Source organism: Colobus angolensis, unplaced genomic scaffold, assembly GCF_000951035.1.
Source record: "Colobus angolensis palliatus isolate OR3802 unplaced genomic scaffold, Cang.pa_1.0 Scaffold207, whole genome shotgun sequence".
Classification (NCBI taxonomy): Eukaryota; Metazoa; Chordata; class Mammalia; order Primates; family Cercopithecidae; genus Colobus; species Colobus angolensis.
The window spans coordinates 2,567,713-2,589,926 of record NW_012115233.1 but is presented as its reverse complement, the minus strand read 5'-3'; the positions used below and the strand labels follow the sequence as shown (position 1 = coordinate 2,589,926).

General features: G+C 40.9%; 1 protein-coding gene across 1 annotated transcript in view; it reads left to right on the top strand.

The window, feature by feature from the left end:
• The window catches only part of CDYL2 (chromodomain protein, Y-like 2), a 143,250-nt gene that overhangs the window by 101,085 nt on the left and 19,951 nt on the right, over positions 1 to 22,214 (top strand). Inside the window, exon 6 of the mRNA XM_011942205.1 lies at positions 12,648 to 12,865. Coding sequence (XP_011797595.1) covers positions 12,648 to 12,865 — 218 coding nt within the window. The remainder of the gene's footprint in view (positions 1 to 12,647; positions 12,866 to 22,214) is intronic.

Genomic DNA, 22,214 nt, shown 5'->3' with positions numbered 1-22,214 from the left:
CGCCCGGCCTCTCTTTTTTTCTTAGTTTTGCTAAATGTGTGTCAATTTTGTTTAGCTTATAGAAAAAACAACTTTTTGATTCATTCGTCTTTTGTATTGTTTTCTTCTTTTCAATTTTATTAATTTCTGCTCTGATCTTTATTTTTTTCATCTAATTTTGGTTTGATTTGCTCTTGCTTTTCTAGTTCTTTAAGATGCATTGTTAGGTTGTTTATTGGAAGTTTTTCTTCTTTTTTGATGTAAGTACTTAAAGCAATAAAATTTCCTCTAGTACTGCTTTAGTTGTATCCCATAGGTTTTGGTATGTTTTGTTTCCACTATCATTTGTTTCAAGAAATTTTTCAGTTTCCTTCTTAATTCATTCATTTAGGAGCAGAAGAGAATTCTGCAGCCATTGGATGAAATATTTTATAAATATTAGGGCCATTTGGCCTATAGTGCAGATGAAGTGCAGTATTTCTTTGTTGATTTTTTTGTCTGGAAGATCTGTCTGATACTGAAAGTGGAGTCTTCAAGTCTTCAGCTCTTACTGTATTGAGGTCTGTTTCTTTAGCTTTAATAATATTTACTTTACATATCTGGGTGATCCAGTGTTGGGTATATATATATATATTTAAAATTGTTATATCTTCTTGCTGAATTGACACCTTTATCAATATATAAGACCCTGTTTATCTTTTCTTATAGTTTTTGTCATGAAGTATATTTTGTCTGACATCAGTATAGCTACTGGTGCTCTTTTTTGGTATATCCATTGGCAAGGAATATCTGTTTCCATCCTTTTTTTTAAGTCTTTTTGCCTTTAAAGGTGAAGTATGTTTTTTGTAGGCAGCAGATCATTGGGTCTTTTTTTGTGGGAGGGGGGTGTTTTGTTTTGTTTCTTTGTTTGTTTTGAGACAGAATCTTGCTCTGTCACCAGGCTGGAGTGCCGTGGCGCAATCTCAGCTCACTGCAACCTCCGACTCCCTGTTTCAAGCAATTTTCCTGCCTCAGCCTCCCAAGTAGCTGGAATTACAGGCACACGTGACTGTGCCCAGCTAATTTTTGTATTTTTAGTAGAGACAGGGTTTCACCATGTTGGCCAAGATGGTCTTGATCGCCTGACCTCGTGATCCGCCTGCCTTGGCCTCCCAAAGTGCTGGGATTACAGGTGTGAGCCACCACACCCAGCCTGGGTCTTGTTTTTTAATTCAGCCACTCTGTCTTTTGATTGAAGAGTTTAGTACATTCACATTCAATATTATTATTGATAAGTAAATACTTACTCCTGCCATTTTGTTTTTTGTTTTCTGGGTATTTTGTGCCCTTCTTTTCCTTCTTTCTTTCGTTCCTGTCTTCCTTATAGTGAAGGTGATTTTTGTCTGGTTATGTGATTTAGTTTGTTGTTATTTTTTGTGTACTTATTATATATTTTTTGGCTTGAGTGATATAGTTTGGCTCTGTGTCCCTACCCAAATCTCATCTTGAATTGCACTCCCATAATTCCCATGTATTGTGGGAGGGACCTGGTGGAAGATCATTTGAATCATGGGGGTGGTTTCCCCCATACTGCTCTCATGGTAGTGAATAGTATCATGAGATTTGATGGTTTTATCAGGGGTTTCTGCCTTTTCATCTTCCTCATTTTCTCTTGCTACTGCCACGTAAGACGTGCCTTTCACCTCCCACCATGATTCTGAGGCCTCCTCAATCATGTGGAACTGTTAAGTCCAATTAAACCTCTTTTGTTCCCCAGTCTACCCAGTGTCTTTATCAGCAGCATGAAATTGGTACAAGTAGAATGGGACATTGCCGAAAAGATACCTGAAAATGTGGAAGTGATTTCGGAACTGGGTAACAGGCAGAAGTTGGAACAGTTTGGAGGGCCCAGAAGAAGACAGGAAAATGTGGGAAAGTTTAGAACTTCCTGGAGAGTTGTTGAATGTCTTTGACCAAAAGCCTAATAGTGATATGGACAATAAGGTCCAGGCTTAGGTAGTCTCAGGTGGAGATGAGGAACTTGTTGGGAACTGGAGCAAAGGCGACATTTGTTATGTTTTAACAAAGCGACTGGTGGCAGTTTGCCCCTGCCTTCGAGATTTGTGGAACTTTGAACTCGAGAGAGATGATTTAGGGTGTCTGGTGGAAGAAATTTCTAAGCAGCAAAGCATTCTAGAGGTGATGTGGGTGCTGCTAAAAGCATTCAGTTTTAAAAGGGAAACTGAAGATGAAACTTTGGAAAATTTGTGACCTGACAATGTGATAGACAAGAAAACCCATTTTTTTTTTTTAGGAGAAAGTCAAGCCAAGTGCAGAAATTTGCATAAGTAATGAGGAGCTGAATGTTAATCCCCAAGACAACGGGGAAGATGTCTCCAGGGTATGCAGGGGTCTTCACAGCAGCCCCTCCCATCACAGGCCTGGAGGCCTAGGGGAAAATAGTTGTGTGGGCTGGGCTCAGGGTCTTATTGCTGTGTGCAGCCTTGGGACTGACTTGGTGCCCTGTGTCCCAGCTGCTCCAGCCATGGCTGAAAGGGGACAACATACAGCTTGGGCCATGGCTTCAGAGGGTGCAAGCCCTAAGCCTTGGCAGCTTCCATGTAGTGTTGAGCCTGTAAGTGCACAGAAGTCAAGAACTGGAATTTGGGGACCTCCACCTAGATTTCAGAAGATGTATGGAAATGCGTGGATGCCCACACAGAAGTTTGCTGCAGAGGCAGGGCTCTCATGGAGAACCTCTGCTAGGGTGTGTGGAAGGGAAATATGGGCTCAGAGACCCCACACAGAGTCCCTGCAGGGGCACCGCCTAATGGAGCTGTGAGAAAAGGGCCATGGTCCTCCAGACCCCAGAATGGTAGATCCACTTACAGCTTGTGCTGGGCACCTGGAAAAGTCGCAGACACTCAATGCCAACCCAGAAAGTAGTCAGGAGGGAGGCTGAACCCTGCAAAGCCACAGGGATGGAGCTGCCCAAGACCATGGGAACCCACCTTTTGAATCAGCGTGACCTGGATGTGAGACCTGAGGTCAAAGGAGATCATTTTAAAGCTTTAAAATTTGACTGCCCCGCTGGATTTTGGGCTTGTATGAGCCCTGTAAACCTTTTGTCTTGACCAATTTCTCCCATTTGGAATAGCTGTGTTTACCCAGTGCCTGTACCCCCATTGTATCTAGGAAGTAACTAGCTTGCTTTTGATTTTACAGGCTCATAGGCAGAAGGGACTTGCCTTGTCTCAGATGAGATTTTGCACTGTGGACTTTTGGGTTAATGCTGAAATGAGTTAAGACTTTGGGGGACTCTTCGGAAGGCATGATTGGTTTTAAAATATGAGGACATGAGATTTGGAGGGGCCAGGGGTGGAATAATTTGGTTTGGCTCTGTGTCCTGACTTAAATCTCGTCTTGAATTGTACTCCCATAATTCCCATAATTGTGGGAGGAACCTGGTGGGAGATAATTGAATCATGGGGGTGGTTCCCCCATACTGTTCTCATGGTAGTGAATAAGTCTCGTGAGATCTGATGATTTTATCAGGAGTTTCCACTTTTGCATCTTCCCCATTTTCTCTTGCCACTGCCGTGTAAGAAGTGCCTTTCACCTCCTGCCATGATTCTGAGGCTTCCCCAGCCATGTGGAACTGTAAGTCAAATTAAACCTCTTTTTCTTCCCAGTCTACCCAATGCCTTTATCAGCAGCTTGAAAATGAACTAATACAATGAGGTTTGCAAATAATACCTTATATCTCATCATTTTAAGCTTATAACAACACTATTTGCATAAAGAAACAAGCAAACAATAAGAAACTAATAAATATATAATTTTTTTTTAGATGAGGTCTCACTGTGTTGCCCAGGCTAGAATGCAGTGGTGAGATCTTGGCTCACTGCAACTTCCGCCTCCTGGTTCAAGCCATTTTCCCACCTCAGCCTCCCAAGTAGCTGGGATTACAGGGGCATGCCACCACACCCAGCTAATTTTGGCGTTTTTAGTGGAGACCGGGTTTCACCATGTTGGCCAGTCTGGTCACGAACTCCTGACCTCAAGTGATCCACCCGCCTCGGCCTCCCAAAGTGCTGGGATTATAGGCATGAGCCACTGCACCCAGCCACTAATAAATATTTTATACCTTAACTTCATCCCCCTGCTTTTTAACTTGCATTTCTATTTATATCTTATTGTACTATGTCTTGAAAAGTTGTCGTAGTTATTATTTTTGACTGGTTCATTGTTTAGTCTTTCTATTTGATAAGAGTAGTTTACATCCCACAGTTACAGTGTTACAGTATTGTGTTTTTTCTGTGAACTTACTATTGCCAGTGGGTTTCATACCTTCAGATGATTTCTTATTGCTCATTAACATCCTTTTCTTTCTGATTGAAGTGCTTCCTTTAGGCATTTCTTGTAGGAGAGGTCTGGTGTTGATAAAATTTCTCAGCTTTTGTTTGTCTGGGAAAGTCTTTATTCCCTCTTCATGTTTGAAGGATATTTTTACCAGGTATACTATCCTAGGGTAAAAGGTTTTTGTTTGTTTGTTTGTTGTTTTCTTTTAGCACTTTAAATATGTCATGCCACTGTCTCCTGGTCTATAAAGTTTCCACTGAAAAGTTTGCTGCCAGATGTATTAAAGCTCCATTGTATGTTATTTGTTTCTTTTTTTTCTTGCTGCTTTTAGAATCTTTTCTTTATCCTCGAGCTTTTGGAGTTTGATTATTAAATGCCTTGAGATAGCCTTATTTGGGTTAAATCTGCTTGGTCTTGTACTTGAATATTGATATCTTTCTCTAGGCTTGGGAAGTTCTCTGTTATTACCCTTTTGAATAAACTTTCCACCCCCATCTTTTTCCCTACCTCCTCTTTAAGGCCAGTAACTCTTTAGATTTGCCCTTTTGAGGCCATTTTCTAGATCCTGTAGGCATGCTTCACTGTTTTTTATTCGTTTTTCTTTTGTCTCCTCTGACTTTATACTTTCAAATAGCCTGTCTTCAAGCTCACTAATTCTTTCTTACGCTTGTTCAATTCTGCTATTCAGAGTCTGATGCATTTTTCAGTATGCCAGTTACATTTTTTAGCTACACAATTTCTGCCTGATTCTTTTTAATTATTTCAATCTCTTTGTTAAATTTATCTGATAGAAGTCTGAATTGCTTCTCTGTGTTATTGTGAATTTCTTTGAGTTACCTCAAAACAGCTACTTTGAATTCTCTGCCTCAACGGTCACATATCTCCTTTGCTCCAGGATCAGTCCCTGGTGCCTTATTTAGTTCATTTGGTGAGGTTGTGTTTTCCTGGATGGTCTTGATTCTTGTAGATGTTTGTGTCTGGGAATTGAAGAGTTAGGTATTTATGTCTCCCCATAGCTGCCACAGATGGGAATGTGCTGAGTCTCACCTGAAGCCACTAAGTCTCAGAGTCTTACCCAAGGCCCTCTACGTGGTACCTGTATATTGCTGCTGGTTATTCAGGGCTCTGCAGTTAGCAGGTGATGCATCCTTCCAAGATGGGGTCCCTTCCCTTGAAGGCAGCAGGTTCCCTCTGGCCCAGACTGTGTTCAGAAATACCTGGGAACTAGGCCTAGAAAGAGGGCCTCATGACTCTGACCAGTGCCCTATCCTGCTGTGACTGAGCTGTTAACCAAAATGCAAGACAAAGTCCTCCCCACTCCTCTCTCTCCTCTCCTCAAGTGGAAAGGAGGGATCTCTTTTGGAGACTTGAAGTGTGCAGTCTGGTGTTAGGAGACCAGTGATACCGGCAGTCCCTTAGCCACCCCAGCTGGTATCTCAGTGAGTTGTGTGCCCCCTTAGTCTCCTGGCTCTGGGCCCAGTTCAGGACTAGGATTGGCCTTGGAGTTCTAGCCCTTGTGGCCTAGACTGCCTTTCAAGTTTATTTAGAGCCCCAGAGCACTTTGTCCCATGGTGGCAAGGCTTGCAGGAACTCAAGTTCTGACCACTGATATCAGTGATTCTCCTCTGGCTAGGACTGGTCTAAGTGCTCCCTCCGGGGGTAGACATCAGCTGAGTTTGGTATGGTTTTGCTTTCTGCTGTAACAGGACAACAGTGAGTTCAATGCCTCACAATTGCTATACTCTCCCTTTCCACAGTGCACAAACGTGCTTTCCATAACATACTACTGCTGCAAGAGAAAGGGAGAGCGGTGGCATTTGTGATTCAAGACTGCTTTTCTTACCTCTTCGGTGCTTCTTTCAGCAATACAAAGTCAAAACCAGGTACTGTCTGTGAGTGCTCACCTGATTTTTTGTTCTTATGAAGGTCGTTTTTGTTGTGTAGATAGTTGTTAACTTGATGTCCTTGCAGAGGAGAGGGAACGATCCATGGAGCCTTGTATTCTGCCATCTAGCTCCATTCCCTCATAACTCATTTTTTATTGCTGAATAATATTCCATATTATGGATGTACCACAGTTTATTTATCCCTTCACTTATTAAAAGACATAATGTTTGCTTCCAGCTTTCGGTGCTTTGAATAAGGCTGCAGTTTTTTGTGTTTTGCTTTTGTTTTGTGACTCAAAGATTTCAAATCATTAGGGTGAATACCTAGGAATGGTGGTTGCTGGTTGATATGGTAAGACTATGTTTAGCTTTTTAAGAAAAAACAAAACTGTCTTACAAAGTAGCTGTGCCATTTTATATGCCCACCAGCAGTGAATGAGCATTCCTGTCACTCAGCATCCTCTCCAGCTATTGGTGGTGTCGGGTTTTTGGATGTTAGCTAATCTAATGTGTGTGTAGTGGTAACTTCTGGCTCTAATTTCCTTGCTCTAGTTCCCTAATGAAAAATGATGGTGAATATCATTTCATAATGCTTATTTGTCATCTGTGTAACTTCTTTGTTGAGGTGTCTCTTCAGATCTTTTGCCCATTTTAAAATTATTGAAATTATTTTGTTTAAACTATGTTCTTTGTAATGTCCAATTTAACAATTTTTTATTTCATGGATCATGTTTTTAGTGTCATATCTAAAAACTCATTCCAAACCCAAGTTCCCTAGGGTTTCTCCTATATTATCCTCTAGGAGCTTTATAATTTTGCATTTTACATTTAGGTCTATGATTCATATTGAATTATTATTATTATTTTTTTAAAGTACAAGGTTTGTGTCTAGGTTCTTTTTTTCCTTTTTTCAAATGGATACCCATTTGTTCCAGTACTATTTGTTGAGAAAGACTATCCTCTCTCCATTGAATTGTCTTTATTTCTTTGCCAAAGATCACCTCAGTATATTGCTGTGCATCTATTTCTGGGTCATCTGTTATATACCACTGATGCATGTATCTATTCTTTCACCAACACCACGCTGTCTTGATTACTTTAGCTTTGTAGTAAGTTTTGGAATTGGGTAGTGTGAGTCCTCCAGCTGGATTCTTCCTCATCAGTATTACCTAGGTCTTTTGCCTTCCCAAATAAAGTTTAGAATCAGTTTGCCAGTATCTACAAAATAGCTTGCTGGGATTTGAATTGGGGTTACATTGAGTCTATAGATCAAGTTGGGAAGAACTGACATATTAAAAATATTGAGTCTTGGCCAAGTGTGGTAGCACACACCTGTGATCCCAGCACTTTGGGAGCCTGAGGCGGGAGGATTTCTTGGGATTGGGAATTTGAGACCAGCCTAGGCAACATAGTGAGACCCTGTCTCTGTGAAAAATAATAAAATAGCCAGGTGTGTTACCACATGCCTGTAGTCCCAGCTACTTGGGAGGCTGAGGAGGGAATATAGTTTGAGCCTGGGAGGTTGAGGCTGCAGTGAACTCTGGTAGCACCACTGCACTCCAGCCTGGGTGACAGAGTGAGACCTTGTCTCAAGAAAAAAAAAAAAAATTGAGTCTTTCAATTCATGAACACAGACTATTTCTCCATTTACTTAGATTTTTTTTGTTTCATCACAGTTTTACAATTTTTCACTTATGGATTCTGTACATATTTTATTAGATTTATATCTAAGTATTTCATGTTTTGGATGCTGTCATAAACAATATTTTTTAAAGTTTTAAAATTTACATATAATAGTTTTGCATGTTTTCGGAATACATGTGATACTTAGATACCTGCATACGATGTGTAATGATCAAATCAGGGTAATTGAGATATCCATCACTTCAAACATTTGTCTTGTCTTTGTTTTGGGAACATTCCAGTTCCTCTAGCTACTTTGAAATATACAATAAATTATTGTTAAGTATAATCTCTCTATTTTACTAAATACTAAAACTCAATATACTTTTTAAAAAACATCAAGTTCCAGTTGCTCATTGCTGGTATATGAAAAAGTAACTGTCTTTTGTCTGTTAACTTTGTATTCTGTGACCTTACTGTATTTGCTTATTAGTTCAGGAGTAATTGTTTTTCTTTTTGTCTTTTTTCCTTAATCCAGTTCTTTCGTAGTTTCTATGTAGACAGTCTTGTCATCTGTGGACAAAAATCGTTTTCTTTCTTTCTTCCCAAACTGTATACACTTGTATTTCCCTTAAAATTCTTTTCTGCAATAGCTAGGACTCTCAGTATGATATTGAAGAAGAGAGAGAACATCTTTTTCTTATTTCAGATCTTAAGGGCAAAGCATCCAGGTTTTCACCACTAAGTATGACATTATCTGTAGGTATTTTGTAGATGTTCTTTGCCAAATTGAAGAAGTCTGTTTCTTTTTCTTTTCTTTTCTTTTTTTTTTTTTAAGTTTGTGCTTTTTAGTAACTAAAGGATTTTTTTAATATACTTTAAGTTCTGGGATACATGTGCAGAATGTGCAGGTTTGTTACGTAAGTATACCCATGCCATGGTGGTTTGCTGCACCCATCAACCCGTCATCGACATTAGGTATTTCTTCTAATGCTATTCTTCCCCTAGCCCTCTGCCCCCAGACAGGCCCCGGTGTGTGATGTTCCTCTCCCTGTGTCCATGTGTTCTCACTGTTCACCTCCCTCTTATGAGTGACAATATGCAGTGTTTGGTTTTTCTGTTCATGTTTTAATTTGCTGAGATTGATGATTTCCAGGTTCATCCATGTCTCTGCAAAGGACGTGAACTCATCCTTTTTTATGACTGCGTAGTATTCCATGGTGTATATGTGCCACATTTTCTTAACCCAGTCTATCATTGATGGGCATTGGGTTGGTTCCAAGTTTTTGCTGTTGTGAACAATGCTGCAGTAAACATACGTGTGCGTGCATATGTCTTTATAGTAGAATGATTTGTAATCCTTTGGGTATATACCCAGTAATGGGATTGCTAGGTCAAATGGTATTTCTGATTCTAGATCCTTGAGGAATCACCACACTGTCTTCCACAATTGTTGAAGTAATTTACACTCCCACCAAAAGTGTAAAAGCTTCCTATTTCCCCACATCCTCTCCAGCCCTGCCTTACTAATGATCACCATTCTAACTGGCATGAGATGGTATCTCATTGTGGTTTTGATTTGCTTTTCTGTAATGACCAGTGATGATGAGCTTTTTTTCATATATTTGTTGGCTGCATAAATTTCTCCTTTTGAGAAATGTCTGTTCATATCCTTTGCCTACTCTTTGGATTTTTTTTTTTCTTGTAAATTTGTTTAAGTTCCTTGTAGATTCTGGATATTAGCCCTTTGTCAGATGAATAGATTGCAAAAATTTTCTCCCATTCTGTAGGTTGCCTGTTCACTCTGATGATAGTTTCTTTTGCTGTACAAACACTCTTTAGTTTAATTAGATCCCATTTGTGAATTCTGGCTTTTCTTACGATTGCTTTTAGTGTTTTAATCATGAAGTCTTTGCCCATGCCTATGTTCTGAATGGTATTGCCTCGGTTTTCTTCTAGGGCTTTTATGGCTTTAGGTCTTACGTTTAAGTCTAATCCATCTTGAGTTAATTTTTGTATAAGGCATAAAGAAGAGGTCCAGTTTCAGTTTTCAGCATATGGGTAGCCAGTTTTTCCAACACCATTTATTAAATAGGGAAACCTTTCCCCATTGCTTGTTTTTGTCAGATTTGTCAAAGATCAGATGGTTGTAGATGTGTGGTGTTATTTCTGAGGCCCCTGTTCTGTTGTATTGGTCTATAAGTCTGTTTTGGTACCAGTACCATGCTGTTTTGGTTACTGTAGCTTTGTAGTATAGTTTGAAGTCAGGTAGCATGATGCCTCCAGCTTTGTTCTTTTTGCTTCGGGTTGTCTTGGCTATACAGGCTTCTTTGTGGCTCCATATGAAATTTAAAGTAGTTTTTTCTAATTCTGTAAAGAAAGTCAGTGGTAGCTTGATAAGGATAGCATGGAATCTTTAAATTACTTTGGGCAGTATGGCCATTTTCACAATATAGATTCTTCCTATCCATGAGCATAGAATGTTTTTCCATTTGTTTGTGTCCTCTCTTACTTCCTTGAGCAGTGGTGTGTGGTTCTCCTTGAAGAGGTCCTTCACATCCCTTTTAAGTTGTATTCCTAGGTATTTTATTCTCTTCATACTAATTGTGAATGGGAGTTCACTCATTATTTGGCTCTCTATTATTGGTGGATAGGAATGCTTGTGATTTTTGCACATTGATTTTGTATCCTGAGACTTTGCTGAAGTTGTTTATCAGCTTAAGGAGATTTGGGACTGAGATGATAGGGTTTTCTAAGTATACAATCATGTCATCTGCTAACAGAGACAATTGGACGAGGAAGTCCCTTTCTGTTGGATTTTGTGAGATACGGTTTTTCTTCTTTTAGCCTGTTGATATGGTGGATCACATTGATTGATTTCCAAATATTGAACCAGCTTCTTATACCTGATTGTGGCATATACCTCTCTTTATACATTGATGTGCTAATACTTTGCTGAAGATTATTTTTCCATCTATGTTCATGAGAGATATCAGTCTACTATTTTGTGTTCTTGTAATGTCTTTATCTGGCTTTGGTATTAGGGCAACGCAAGCTTCATGGAATGAATTAATTAGGAAGTGTTTCTCTGAACCTGTTTTCTGGAACAGCTTGTGGAGAATTGGTATTATTTCCTCCAGAAATGTTTGGTATAATTCTTTGTGCTTGATGCTGTCTTTGTTAGATTATTAATTATTGATTCAATTTCTGTAGTAGAAATTCCTTCAATTTCTTTTTTTACAGGCCTATTCAGATGAGATGATGTATTTCTCCTTGTGTATATTTTGGAAGTTTGTGTCTTTAAAGAAATTTCATCTAAGTTATCAAATACATGGGCAGAGCAGTTTTTCTTAGTATTCCTTTATTATCCTTTTATTTTTATTTACTTGTTTATTATTTTTATTATACTTTAAGTCCTAGGGTACATGTGCACAACGTGCAGGTTTTTTACGTATGTATACATGTGCCATTTTGGTTTGCTACACCCATTAACTTGTCATTTACATTAGGTAGTTCTCCTAATGCTATCCCTCCCCCTTCCCCCAACCCCACGACAGGCCCCAGTGTGTGATGTTCCCTGCCCTGTGTCCAAGTGATCTCATTGTTCAGTTCCCACCTATGAGTGAGAACATGCGGTGTTTGATTTTCTGTCCTTGCAATAGTTTGCTCAAAATGATGGTTTCCAGCTTCATCCATGTCACTACAAAGGACATGAACTCATATTTTTTATGGCTGCATAGTATTCCATGGTGTATATGTGCCACATTTTCTTAATCCAGTCTATCATTGATGGACATTTGGGTTGGTTCCAAGTCTTTTCTTCTGTGAATAGTGCCACAGTAAACAGACGTGTGTGTGTCTTTATAGTAGCATGATGTATAACATCAATAGTGATGCCCCCTCTTTCATTTCTGATATTGGTAATTTGTATCTTCCTTCTCTCTCTCTCTGTCTCTGTCTCTCTCTCTCTCTTTTTGGATGGAGGTATTTGGGAAATTTTTCAAAATACACATTTAAGCCTCTTCCTGTACCTGCTTCCAATGGAGGTTTGGAGGTGTTGGGTTGGCCTTGCTTTCTTTAGAACACCCCAGAGCTCCTGATGTATCCTGTGTGAGGCCGAAGACTGGGAACCATTATACATCTGGATCATTCTGTTTTTAGTTTTCAAACCTTTTCAGCAGGGCGCTTTCAGGCCATTTGTGAATGTTAATATGTGAAAGAGAAAAATGCAAAACCGTTGTAATTGATTTGCGAGAGGAGGAGAGAGACCTAAGGACACTGCCTGCTTGGTACTCATCCATCTCATCTCAAGGCAGCCCCCAAGGAAGTACTGGGGGCTCCCAGAGCCCCATCTCTGATTCTCATATTAAATAAGACCATGCCCGTGATGTGTTTGAGGATGGTGCTTGGCACATAATACAGGTTGGATAAAGGTTAGCTGCTGGTCTTGCTCTTATTGATAATTTCCTGTCATTCATAGGCATCCACCAGTGGAGAGGGCTGCCTCTCATGGTGGTCAGTGGATTCCCTGTGGCCAAGGAATCTGAGCAGAAGCTGATGTATGGGAGAAGAGAATAGAGGACCGCACAGGGCCTTCACAAAGAGCCCTCTAGGTCCTCTTCTGAATTTGGAGATGCAGGAATTCAGCCTGTCTCTTCATCTTCCCTCTTCCTAGAACAGAGGGTGGCACAGAGGGGGAGGTGGTGTGTCCCAGCCACATTCAAGCCTTTCCATTGGAAATCCAAACATCCTCTGATCACGTCCTTCGAGGATTGTGGCCCATTTCAGTTTCTTACATTGTTTATCTGGTTTTGGAAGGCTCTGCTCTGACCAACGGGGGATTGAACCTGCATAGTCCAGTGAAGAGGAAGCTGGAAGCGGAGAAAGACTACGTCTTTGACAAGAGGCTCAGGTACAGTGTCCGCCAGAATGAAAGCAACTGTCGGTTTCGAGACATCGTCGTGCGGAAGGAAGAAGGGTTCACGCACATCCTGCTGTCCAGTCAGACCTCGGATAACAATGCCCTGACACCTGAGGTAAGGGGTGGCAGCCAGAGGGAAGGGCAGGCTGGGCTGTGGCTCCTTCTACTCAGAATGGGACATTGGCTTTCTGCTTCCTTCCATCAGGATGGTGAGGACGGTAACCAGCATGCATAAAAATTAGACTGCAGGGCACAATTTGCTGATCATTTTCCTTACATTATCCCATTTGATCTTTATGACCATGTATTAATACCATCTCATCTTATAGATGAAGACTATGGAGAGAGGGACTCACTGAACTGATGGTGGACACAGACTTAGCCAAGGGGCAGACTCAGAACCCAAATGTCACATCTTGGGCTTTTGCAGCTAAACTTTGTTGTCATCAGCATGTCATATTTGTTTGCTGCAGGCATCATTCACTCAGTTAACGTATCCCACTCAGTTTATAATACATATAATATATGTTGCTACATATTATATATATAGTTGAGACAGATCTGTTTCACATACCATAAATTTCAGCCTTTTAAAATGTACGATTCAGTGATTTTTAGTATTTTCACAAGGTTGTGCCAGCATCACCACTGTTGAATTCCACAACATCTTCATCACCCCAAGGAGAAACCTCACCCACATGAAATAGTAACTTCCATCCATTCTCCTTTTCCCACACCGTGGAAACCACGCATCTACTTTCCGTCTCTATAGATTTGCCTATTCCGGACAGTTTGTATCAATGGAAACGTGCAGTATGTAGCCTTTTGTGTCTGGCTTCTTTCACTTAGCATGTTTTCATGTTTTACCCGTAGTGTGTATCCACACTTCATTCCTTTCTGTGGCTAAATAATATTCCATTGCATGAATAGACTATATTTTATCTATCAACTTTTCTATTTGTGGGACATTTGTGTTGTTTCTACTTTTGACTTTTATGGATGATATTTCCACAAATGTTATACACAGGTTTTTATGTGAACCTGTATTTATGTATTTTCAGGTTTCTTGGATATATTTCCAATTTCTAATAGAATTTTCTTGGATCTTTTCCAGTTGTTGGAATTGCTGGGTCATATTGCTTCCTGTATTTTTCGAGGACCTGCAAAAATTGTTTTCCACAGTGGCTCCACCATTTTACAGTCTGACTAGTAGTAGTATGTGAGGGTTCTGGTTTCTCTGTATCCTCGCTAACACTTGTTATGTCTGCCTTTTTTATTATAGCAATGCTAGTGCATGTAAGGTGGTGTCTCATTGTGGCTTTGGTTTGCATTTCACTGATGGCTAGTCATGTTGAGCATCTTTTCATGGGTGCATAGGCCATTTATCTGTCTCGCTCCTTTCTCTTCACATCCTTTGCCTATTTTTAAAATGAGGTCACTTTTCTTTCTATTGTTGACTTTTAAGCATTCTTCATATACTCTAGATAGTAAGCCCTTATCAGATATATGACTTGAAAATATGTTCTCCCATTCTGAGAGTTGATTTTTTACTCTTTTGATAGTGCCCTATGACAAACAAATTTTTAAATTTTGATGAAGTCTATTTTACCACTTTTTTACATTACTTTTTAAATATTAATCATGCTTATGTCTTAGGTGAATAAAATAGGGAACCAATGAATACTTAATGCAGCGAGGTTGACAACATCATTCAAAATACAGGGTACGTGGCGGGAGAAGGGAAGAGATTCTTGACGGCACAAAGGTGGGAAGATGCTCCACTGAGCAGCCTTTTCCTACAAGATGCCTGGGGTAGGGCAGTAGAGTGGCAAATGGCGATAACAGTGACGACAGCCAGTGAGCAGGGGCTCTTCGTTCCTTGTATTTGCTGTTTATCTTGTGTCATCTCATCACCTCCCTTCTGACGTAGGATTGTTATGATCCACATTGTACAGATGAGGAAATTTAGGCTTAAACAACCCAGTTGAGCTAGGGTCTCACAACTTAACCAAGTAGGTGTCAGGAGGGCAGGGGTTCTGTTCTTGCCCACCCTTTTTTCTCTTCGTTCATCCCAGTGCCAGGCCCACGGAAGACATTTAACTCCGAGACTCCTTTTCTGTCCTTGAAATGTCCTGGACTGTTTTTCATAATAGCAATGGGAGGTTAATGAGAAGGGTACGTTTTGGGGGATGCAGTCAAGGGATTACCACTCACTCACACTGGGATACTAGAATGGCCTGGCATTGCCCAGTGTACTCCGTACCTTCAGGGAGGCAAGGAAGTGGGGTGGGTGGGAGGGAGGTGCTGTGATCTTCAGCTTCTAATTGCGTTATTATTATGGTTGAAATAGACCCTAGTTCTTTTACAGGGTTGTGTGCGTGGCCGTCTGGAATGACTGACACATGGTGAGGGAAGCACTGTGGCTAAAGCCTTGGGGTTGTGGGGTGGTAGTTGTCTCTGAGCCTGGTGTTTTGGGGGCTTCTTCCTCCTCCACCTGTAACAGAAGCATCCCTGGGGTTCTGTGCTGTGTAGACCTCTGTGTAGAATTCAAAGAAGCCTAGAGCGTGCAGTCCACCCCGAAAGCAGCTCTTCATATGTTTATACACCTGGAAACCTCCTTATTTTAAGCTCATCATGACATCTGCACAGACCAGTGTTTCCCAGATTCTTTCTACTTCACTACTTTCTAAAAGCATGTTCGAAAAAGGCACGGCATTTTCTTTCAACAAACTGCATACATGTGAAGTCTCCAGCTCGTTCCTTCTGTGGAGCAGCCCTGGGTGGTAACTGTTGCTCACTCATCGTGGAAAACATGTTGTGCTCGACTGATTTGAGGTGCACAGGTTCTCACCTCCTGAGCTGCGGGCTTGGTTAATTGAGGTTCCTTTCCTAATCAGCATCGGTCGGTTACAGAACAGGAGGAAAACAGTCAAAGTTAATGATCTGGTATTTTCAGCTGTCTCAGCAACGGAAGGGGATTGAGTATGTGGGTGAGCCAGCTGACTAGGTAAAGCAGCCCCTAATGAAGGTCCTACTGAAATGAAGAGGCTGTGCGAGAGTAGCAATACAGGTTTTAGTCTAGCAGACCTGGGTTCCAATCCTGCCTTCAACTTACCATGCTGTGACCTTGAGAATTTACTTTGCTGCTCTGAGCTTCCTCCTTTATAGAAATTTTACAGTATTTTGCTGGTGAGATTAGAGATAATGTACGCACAGGGGCCCATAAAGTACCTGGCATACAGGAGGTATCTAATAAATGGTCCTGTCATTGATAACGTGAAGCAGAGGCCATTTAAAGTCCACCAGCAGACCTTGCCTTGCTTGTGAATGGAGGAACCAGAAGGCGACAACTTTCATGGTTATAATTAAACTACTTTTTCTAGTTGTATAGGTGACATTGGTTGGAGTGGCCTCAAGACCAGAAATTCATACATTACTGTGTGCATTAAGTAGATTCTGAAGCCAGTGGGTTTACTGTGATATTTTTCCTGTCTGGGATACAGCAGAGAACCAGGAGATGAACAGAAATGCCCCTTAAGGAAAGAGTCAGTGAAACAGATTACACAAAGTTCTCCTTGATTGAAAGCTTATCCACTTCCCCACTGGGAGAAGACTCCAGGTCTTCCTTCAGTGCCCTCGGCCTCAGCCCACAATCCTACCACCACTCCCAGGAACACGGCAGACATGCAGGAGTCCCCTTTCACACCCCTCTTGTCATGACCCCATGTCCAAACCTGTCCCAAGGCCGGTTCACCTTTATTCTTGAATAGCTCTTTCATATGTTTACTTCTATTTCCACCATGACCATTACAGTCCACTACTAGGCTATTTTGTCTGGACTACTGTAATTAGCCTTCTCATAAGTCTGCCTGCTTTCATGCTTCCTGCCGTTTCATACATTCTGCATAAGGCAGGCAGAATGATCTTCCAGAAATGCAGCTGTGGCCAAGTCAACCCTTTATACGCACACCCCTCCCCAACCAAGTGTATCGATGGCTTCTGATGACCCTGGCTGACAGGCAGAACCCTCAGTGTGGCGCAGTCCCACCTCATTGTGCAGCCCACCTCACGTACATCTTCTCCTGTACCCCAGTCACCTGGCTTGCTTTCATGCCCACACCTGCCCCAGGGCCTTTATATGTGTCCCTCTGACTGGAACGGGCCTTTCTTCCTCCTTGCTTCCCTCACTCTTGCTGTTCCTTCAGGTCTCAGCTTGGCCATCACTTCGGCAAGTCTTATCACAGTTGTTAGTCTACATATATTTATGGGGTAACTTGTTAAATGTTTGATATCCTCCCCCTCCTCCACTAGACTGTAAACTTCTTGGGAGGTAAAGACTGGCATTCTCTTAATTCAATAAACATTTGTTAAGTTCTTTTATGTGAAAGGGTCTGGACTAGGTGCTACAAGGGATATAAAAAGCGTAAGTATACTATTTTAGCTCTTAAAGGATTGTATTAGTTATATATAACTGTGTAGCAGATTGTTCTGAACTTAGCATTTTAAAACAGCATACACTTATTGTCTCATAATTGCTGTGGGTCAGGAATCTGGGCATGGCTCAGCCGGATGCTTCCAGCTCAAGGTCTCTTACAAGGCTGCTGTCAAGTGGAGGCTGGGGCTGCAGTCTCACATGAAGGCTCAACTGGAGGAGAATTCACTTCCAAGCTCACCCATGTGGTTGTTGGGTGCATCTGTTTCCTGCCATGTGGGCCTCTTGTGAGGGCTATTCATGACAAAGCAGCTTTCTTCCCTCAGAGCAAGAACTCCCAGAAAGATAGCAACAGAGGATGGTCCTTTTGTCACCTAATCTCCTCCTGAAGGTGACATGCCATCATTTTGGCATCTTCTGTTGAAGCCGGTCACTAGGTCCAACCTTCTCTTGAGGGTGGGGGTTACAGAAGGGTGTGAATACCAGGGGTTTAAATCACATAGAAGGCAAGATACAGTAAGGAGGTGCACATTCTACAAGGGAGTTTGTTGGAAGAATCACAACAGGCATTTAAAGTATTCAGGGTTTTGGGAGAAAGGAGAGTGTGCATCTAGTCTGGGGTATGGGGAAATCTCCTTTGAAGGTGGTTGCATTTTTAAGATGGGCCTGGTGTGACTGGATTTCAGCAGGTTCAGATGAAGTATACAGAGAGGGACCCTGGTTGATTCCTCTTTTACATCCCATTCTAATGAATTTGGTTGTCTGGCTGTAAACACATGCCAGATCTAAAGCTAGAAGTCATAGAGGGGGAGTCTGTTCTCTCCAGCAGACAACTAATAGCAGGTGCAAGTGGCAGCTAGGAAGTGCATAATGAGAGCAATGAATTTACAGGAAATATTTAGGACTTCAAAATGCATAGCAGTCTAGGACTATTTGTTATAGAATCACATCCCAGAAGCCTCTAAGAGGAATATTCTGTTATAGGCCAGCAGGTGACCATTGAGAAGTAGTTATATGCATACAGTATATTCTGTTTAAGAAGGCAAGAGAATGTGGACTAACTTTAGAACATTTTACTTTAAATGAACCAGTTACATTATAAAATTTGGGGTCTTTCAAGAAGGTAGAATCTTAGCCATCTGTCCAAATTGAATTACCAACACCAAAAAAGAAAGAAAAGAGATATAAACTAGATATAACTTTTTTAAAAACGAAAAACAGTATAGTAGGTACTTCTTTTGTATCAATAAAAAGCAAATTTATTTTCAATTTAATTAATTCATAAATGAGATGGCTGCTTTGTTTGGTCTTCTATTTTTTTCTTAACAAATTGACAAGTAGGTAAGTATGGCCTTAGCCAGAGAGGCTACTCTCTGAGTCATCTATAGAATTTCAGTTCACCTCTTTACAGCAGGGTTTCTTTTTTTTATTTGCCTCTCAGAGAAATAGAGTTCATGTATAGGTGAGAGTGTATCTATTTCTAGAGGCAGATGGATGAAAGGACCCACAAGATAGTGGCCTGTGAGCTTTTTTGATGTTCAAAATGAATATCTGTTGCTTATACCCAAATAGGCTGGAATGTGCTTATTCTATCCTTCCAGCAGGGCACAGGCCTGGAGATTCTCAATTCAGATTGACATCTAGTCCTGTTTTTTTCTACTAAAATCCTATCCATTTAAAAAATCACCCAGCAGTATGAAGTAGGAGAAAATAAAGAGTTGTTAGCATGAGATTTAAATCACGATCCTGCCTCTTACTGCTGGTGTGACCTTGGACATCTTACTGTACCTCTCTGAGTCTTCATGGTGTCACTTGCAAGGCTGAGATACCATCTCCTACCTTACCAGATTTTTATTTGGAATAAAATATTACGTGGAAATTACCTGGTGCAATTCCTGGCACTACTAGGTGCTTAAGAAATGGGAGTTCTTTTAAAAATTTAACCTTAAAAAACAGTATTTTTCCAGTATTCCCCCTAACTTCCATATGCTGTGGTGATGCCTGTGGAGTGTTTAATAATGATCCTTTGGAAGTTTGCTCACTTACTGTCCTCTCTGTTAAACTCTAAGCTTCACCCAGGCACATGCCAGGCCTTGTTTTCTATCACTGTATACTTTCTGCTCTTGTTTCAATGATCCAGTGATTGGGTGTTCTTTATTTTATCCTCCCCACCATTCATTGTAATTCATGTATTTTTAAGAAGTTATCCCTAAATTATATACACATAACAAAGGCTAAGTGTAATTACCTCCACTACTTCTGAATATAACCTTGACATGCTCTAACTCTACTCATTCCTCCTCTTATCCTCTACAATATTATTGCCTGCTACTACAGTTCTACGCCATACTAACCTCTGCCCTCAAATTAATATCAGTATTATGATTTTTATAGTCAGTTCTTATATTAACAACACATTCACCAATTTCTTTCCTTTTTGTTTTTTTGAGACGAGATTTCATTCTGTCACCGAAGTTGGAGTACAGTGGCATGATCTCGGTTCACTGCAACCTCTGCCTCCCATCCTCCTACTGAATAGCTGGGACCACTGGCATGCACCACCATGCCTGGCTAATTTTTTCTTTTTTTTTTTTCTTTGTATTTTTAGGAGAGTTGGGGTTTCATCATGTTGCCCAGGCTGGCCTCGAACTTCTGAGCTCAGGCAATCTGCCTGCCTCAGCCTCCCAAAGTGCCAGAATTACAGGCTTGAGCCACTAGTTTCTTTGCTGGTTATTATTCCTTGCATTTCAATTTTTCTTTCTGAATATAGTTTCTTTTTCTTGCAGTACATTCCTTTTTAGTTCTTTTAGTGAAGGTCTAAAAATGGTAAACATTCTTTTACTGAAAATGCCTAATTTTTACCCTTCCTTTTAAGTGAATTTAGCTGAGTGAAGAATTTGTTAACAGTTGTTTTCCTCAGCACCTTGACAATTGTATTCTGCTACCTTCTGGAGTTTATTTCTGCTATGTAGAATTTGCCTGCAGTCAAATATTTGCCCTCTGTAGGTAAGCTTTCTTTTTCCTCTGGATGTATTTAAGATTTTGCTTTGTCTTTGATGTTCTGAAGTTTAAATATGATATGTCTGTGCGTGCACGTATTGTTATTTCTATTGCTTAGCTTTTTGTTTTAGTTCTTAAATTTTAGGATTCAAGTCTGTGGTAGATAGAAGCCCTCTCCCCAAGATATTCATGTCCAAATTCCCAGAATCTATGACTATGCTAGGTTCCATGGCTAGGGGGAATTAAGGTTTCAGATATGCATTTAAGGCTGCCAGTTAACTGACCTTAAAAATCAAGAGTATTCTAGACTACCTGGATGGGCTTAATGTAATCACAAGGGTCTTTAAATGTAGTTGAGAGAAGCAGAAGAATCTGTCAGAGTGACACAAACTGAGAAAGTGAGGAAGACCCAGCTGGGCATTATTGCCTTTGATGATGGAGGAAGGGGCCATGAACCAAGGAATGTGGGTGGCCTCTATAAGCTGGAAAAGGCAAGAAAATGATTCTCCCTTAGAGCCTCCACAAAGGAATGCAGCCTTGCTGAGAACTTGATTTCAGCCCAGTAAACCTGCATCAGACATCTGACCTACAGGACTATGAGATAATACGTTTATGTTATTTTAAGCTACCAAATTTATAGTAATTTTTTATAGCAGCCTTAGGAAACTAGTAGATCTTTCATCAATTCTGTTAAATTCTCATCCTTTATCTCTTTCGATATTGACTTTCTCCTCTTCTCTGTGATCTCCTGATAGAATCTGTACAGTCCCTATTTTAAATCTTAGCATTCTTGTCTTTAATCTCTCCATTATATTTTCCATCTCTGTTTTTCTGTGCTACATTTTGGTCAATTACTTCAGGTCTTTCAGTTAATTTATGCTCCCTTTAGCACCACCTAATCTGCTGTTGATCTCAGCAGACGTCCATGACTTGTTTTTAATTTCCAGACGTTTCTTTCTCCTCAAATCTATTTTTTCCCCATATTCTCCTGTTCTTTTCTTATTGTTCATGTCTCTCTTCCTCTCTGTGATTATTTTAAACACCCTATTTTACAGTTTCTTTTGGATCCTTCTGTTACTTGAAGTCGTGTTAGGTAATCCTCTCATTTGCTGAGTGTGCCAACTTGTATTTTCTCAAGTGTTTTGTGATTTTTGATTGTGAGCTCATCTTCAGCTAGGATATTTTTTCCTGTATAATTCCCATGCAGTCTGGGTTGCAGTTTCTCCCCAGAGTACTTTTACATTCATTTCCCTCAGACACCTCAGGGATATTACTAGCCTGTGTCCAATTTCTGTGTTAAATTCTATCTGTGGATTCTTCCCCATGTGGATGTGGTAACTCAGAACTTCACATCCACATACAAGGCAGGCTTGGAGTTTTAGCTTCTCATGGGAGAGTTTTCCTACAGCAAAAATAAATTATTTGCTGGAGTGGCTTGTCCTGACTGTGGTATGGCAAACAGGTAGCAGAAGGACTAGAAGGGCTGAGCCTGTTTGTGGTAAAGCTGATTCCATCGTAGGCTTCTTGTCTCCAAAGCCTGCACCTGTTCAGCCTGTCCACACTGCCATGAGTCCTTTTGAATACCAGGCACCCAAGAGACATTGTATAGTCAAGATGTGCAGTGTTGCTGCAAGGTTATGATTGGAAGGAGCTGGGGAGTGTGCAGGGCTGTGACAGGTTTGGTTCAACTAGTACACAGACTTGGAGGGTCTGGATGATGCTTGGGCCTCAGAACACAGCATGTGGCAGGAGATCAGCTTCAGACCCTGGCTTCATCCTAAAATCCACAGTCTGGGAGGGCAGAAGGATCTACTTTCCCCTGAGCACCACAGAGCTCATTCCCTGCTGCTCCCATAGCCAGACTGCTGTCATGTGGAGGTCTTCAGATGAAAAGCCCTGGTACTTTGAGAGGCAGCCTAGCCTGCAGTGAAGGACATGGGCCCCAAAGCCTACTTCCCAAGTCGTAGTCTAGCTCCACCCCATACCTGTAAACTTCCCAGAGTCACTTACTTTGGTTTTGTCATTCATAAAA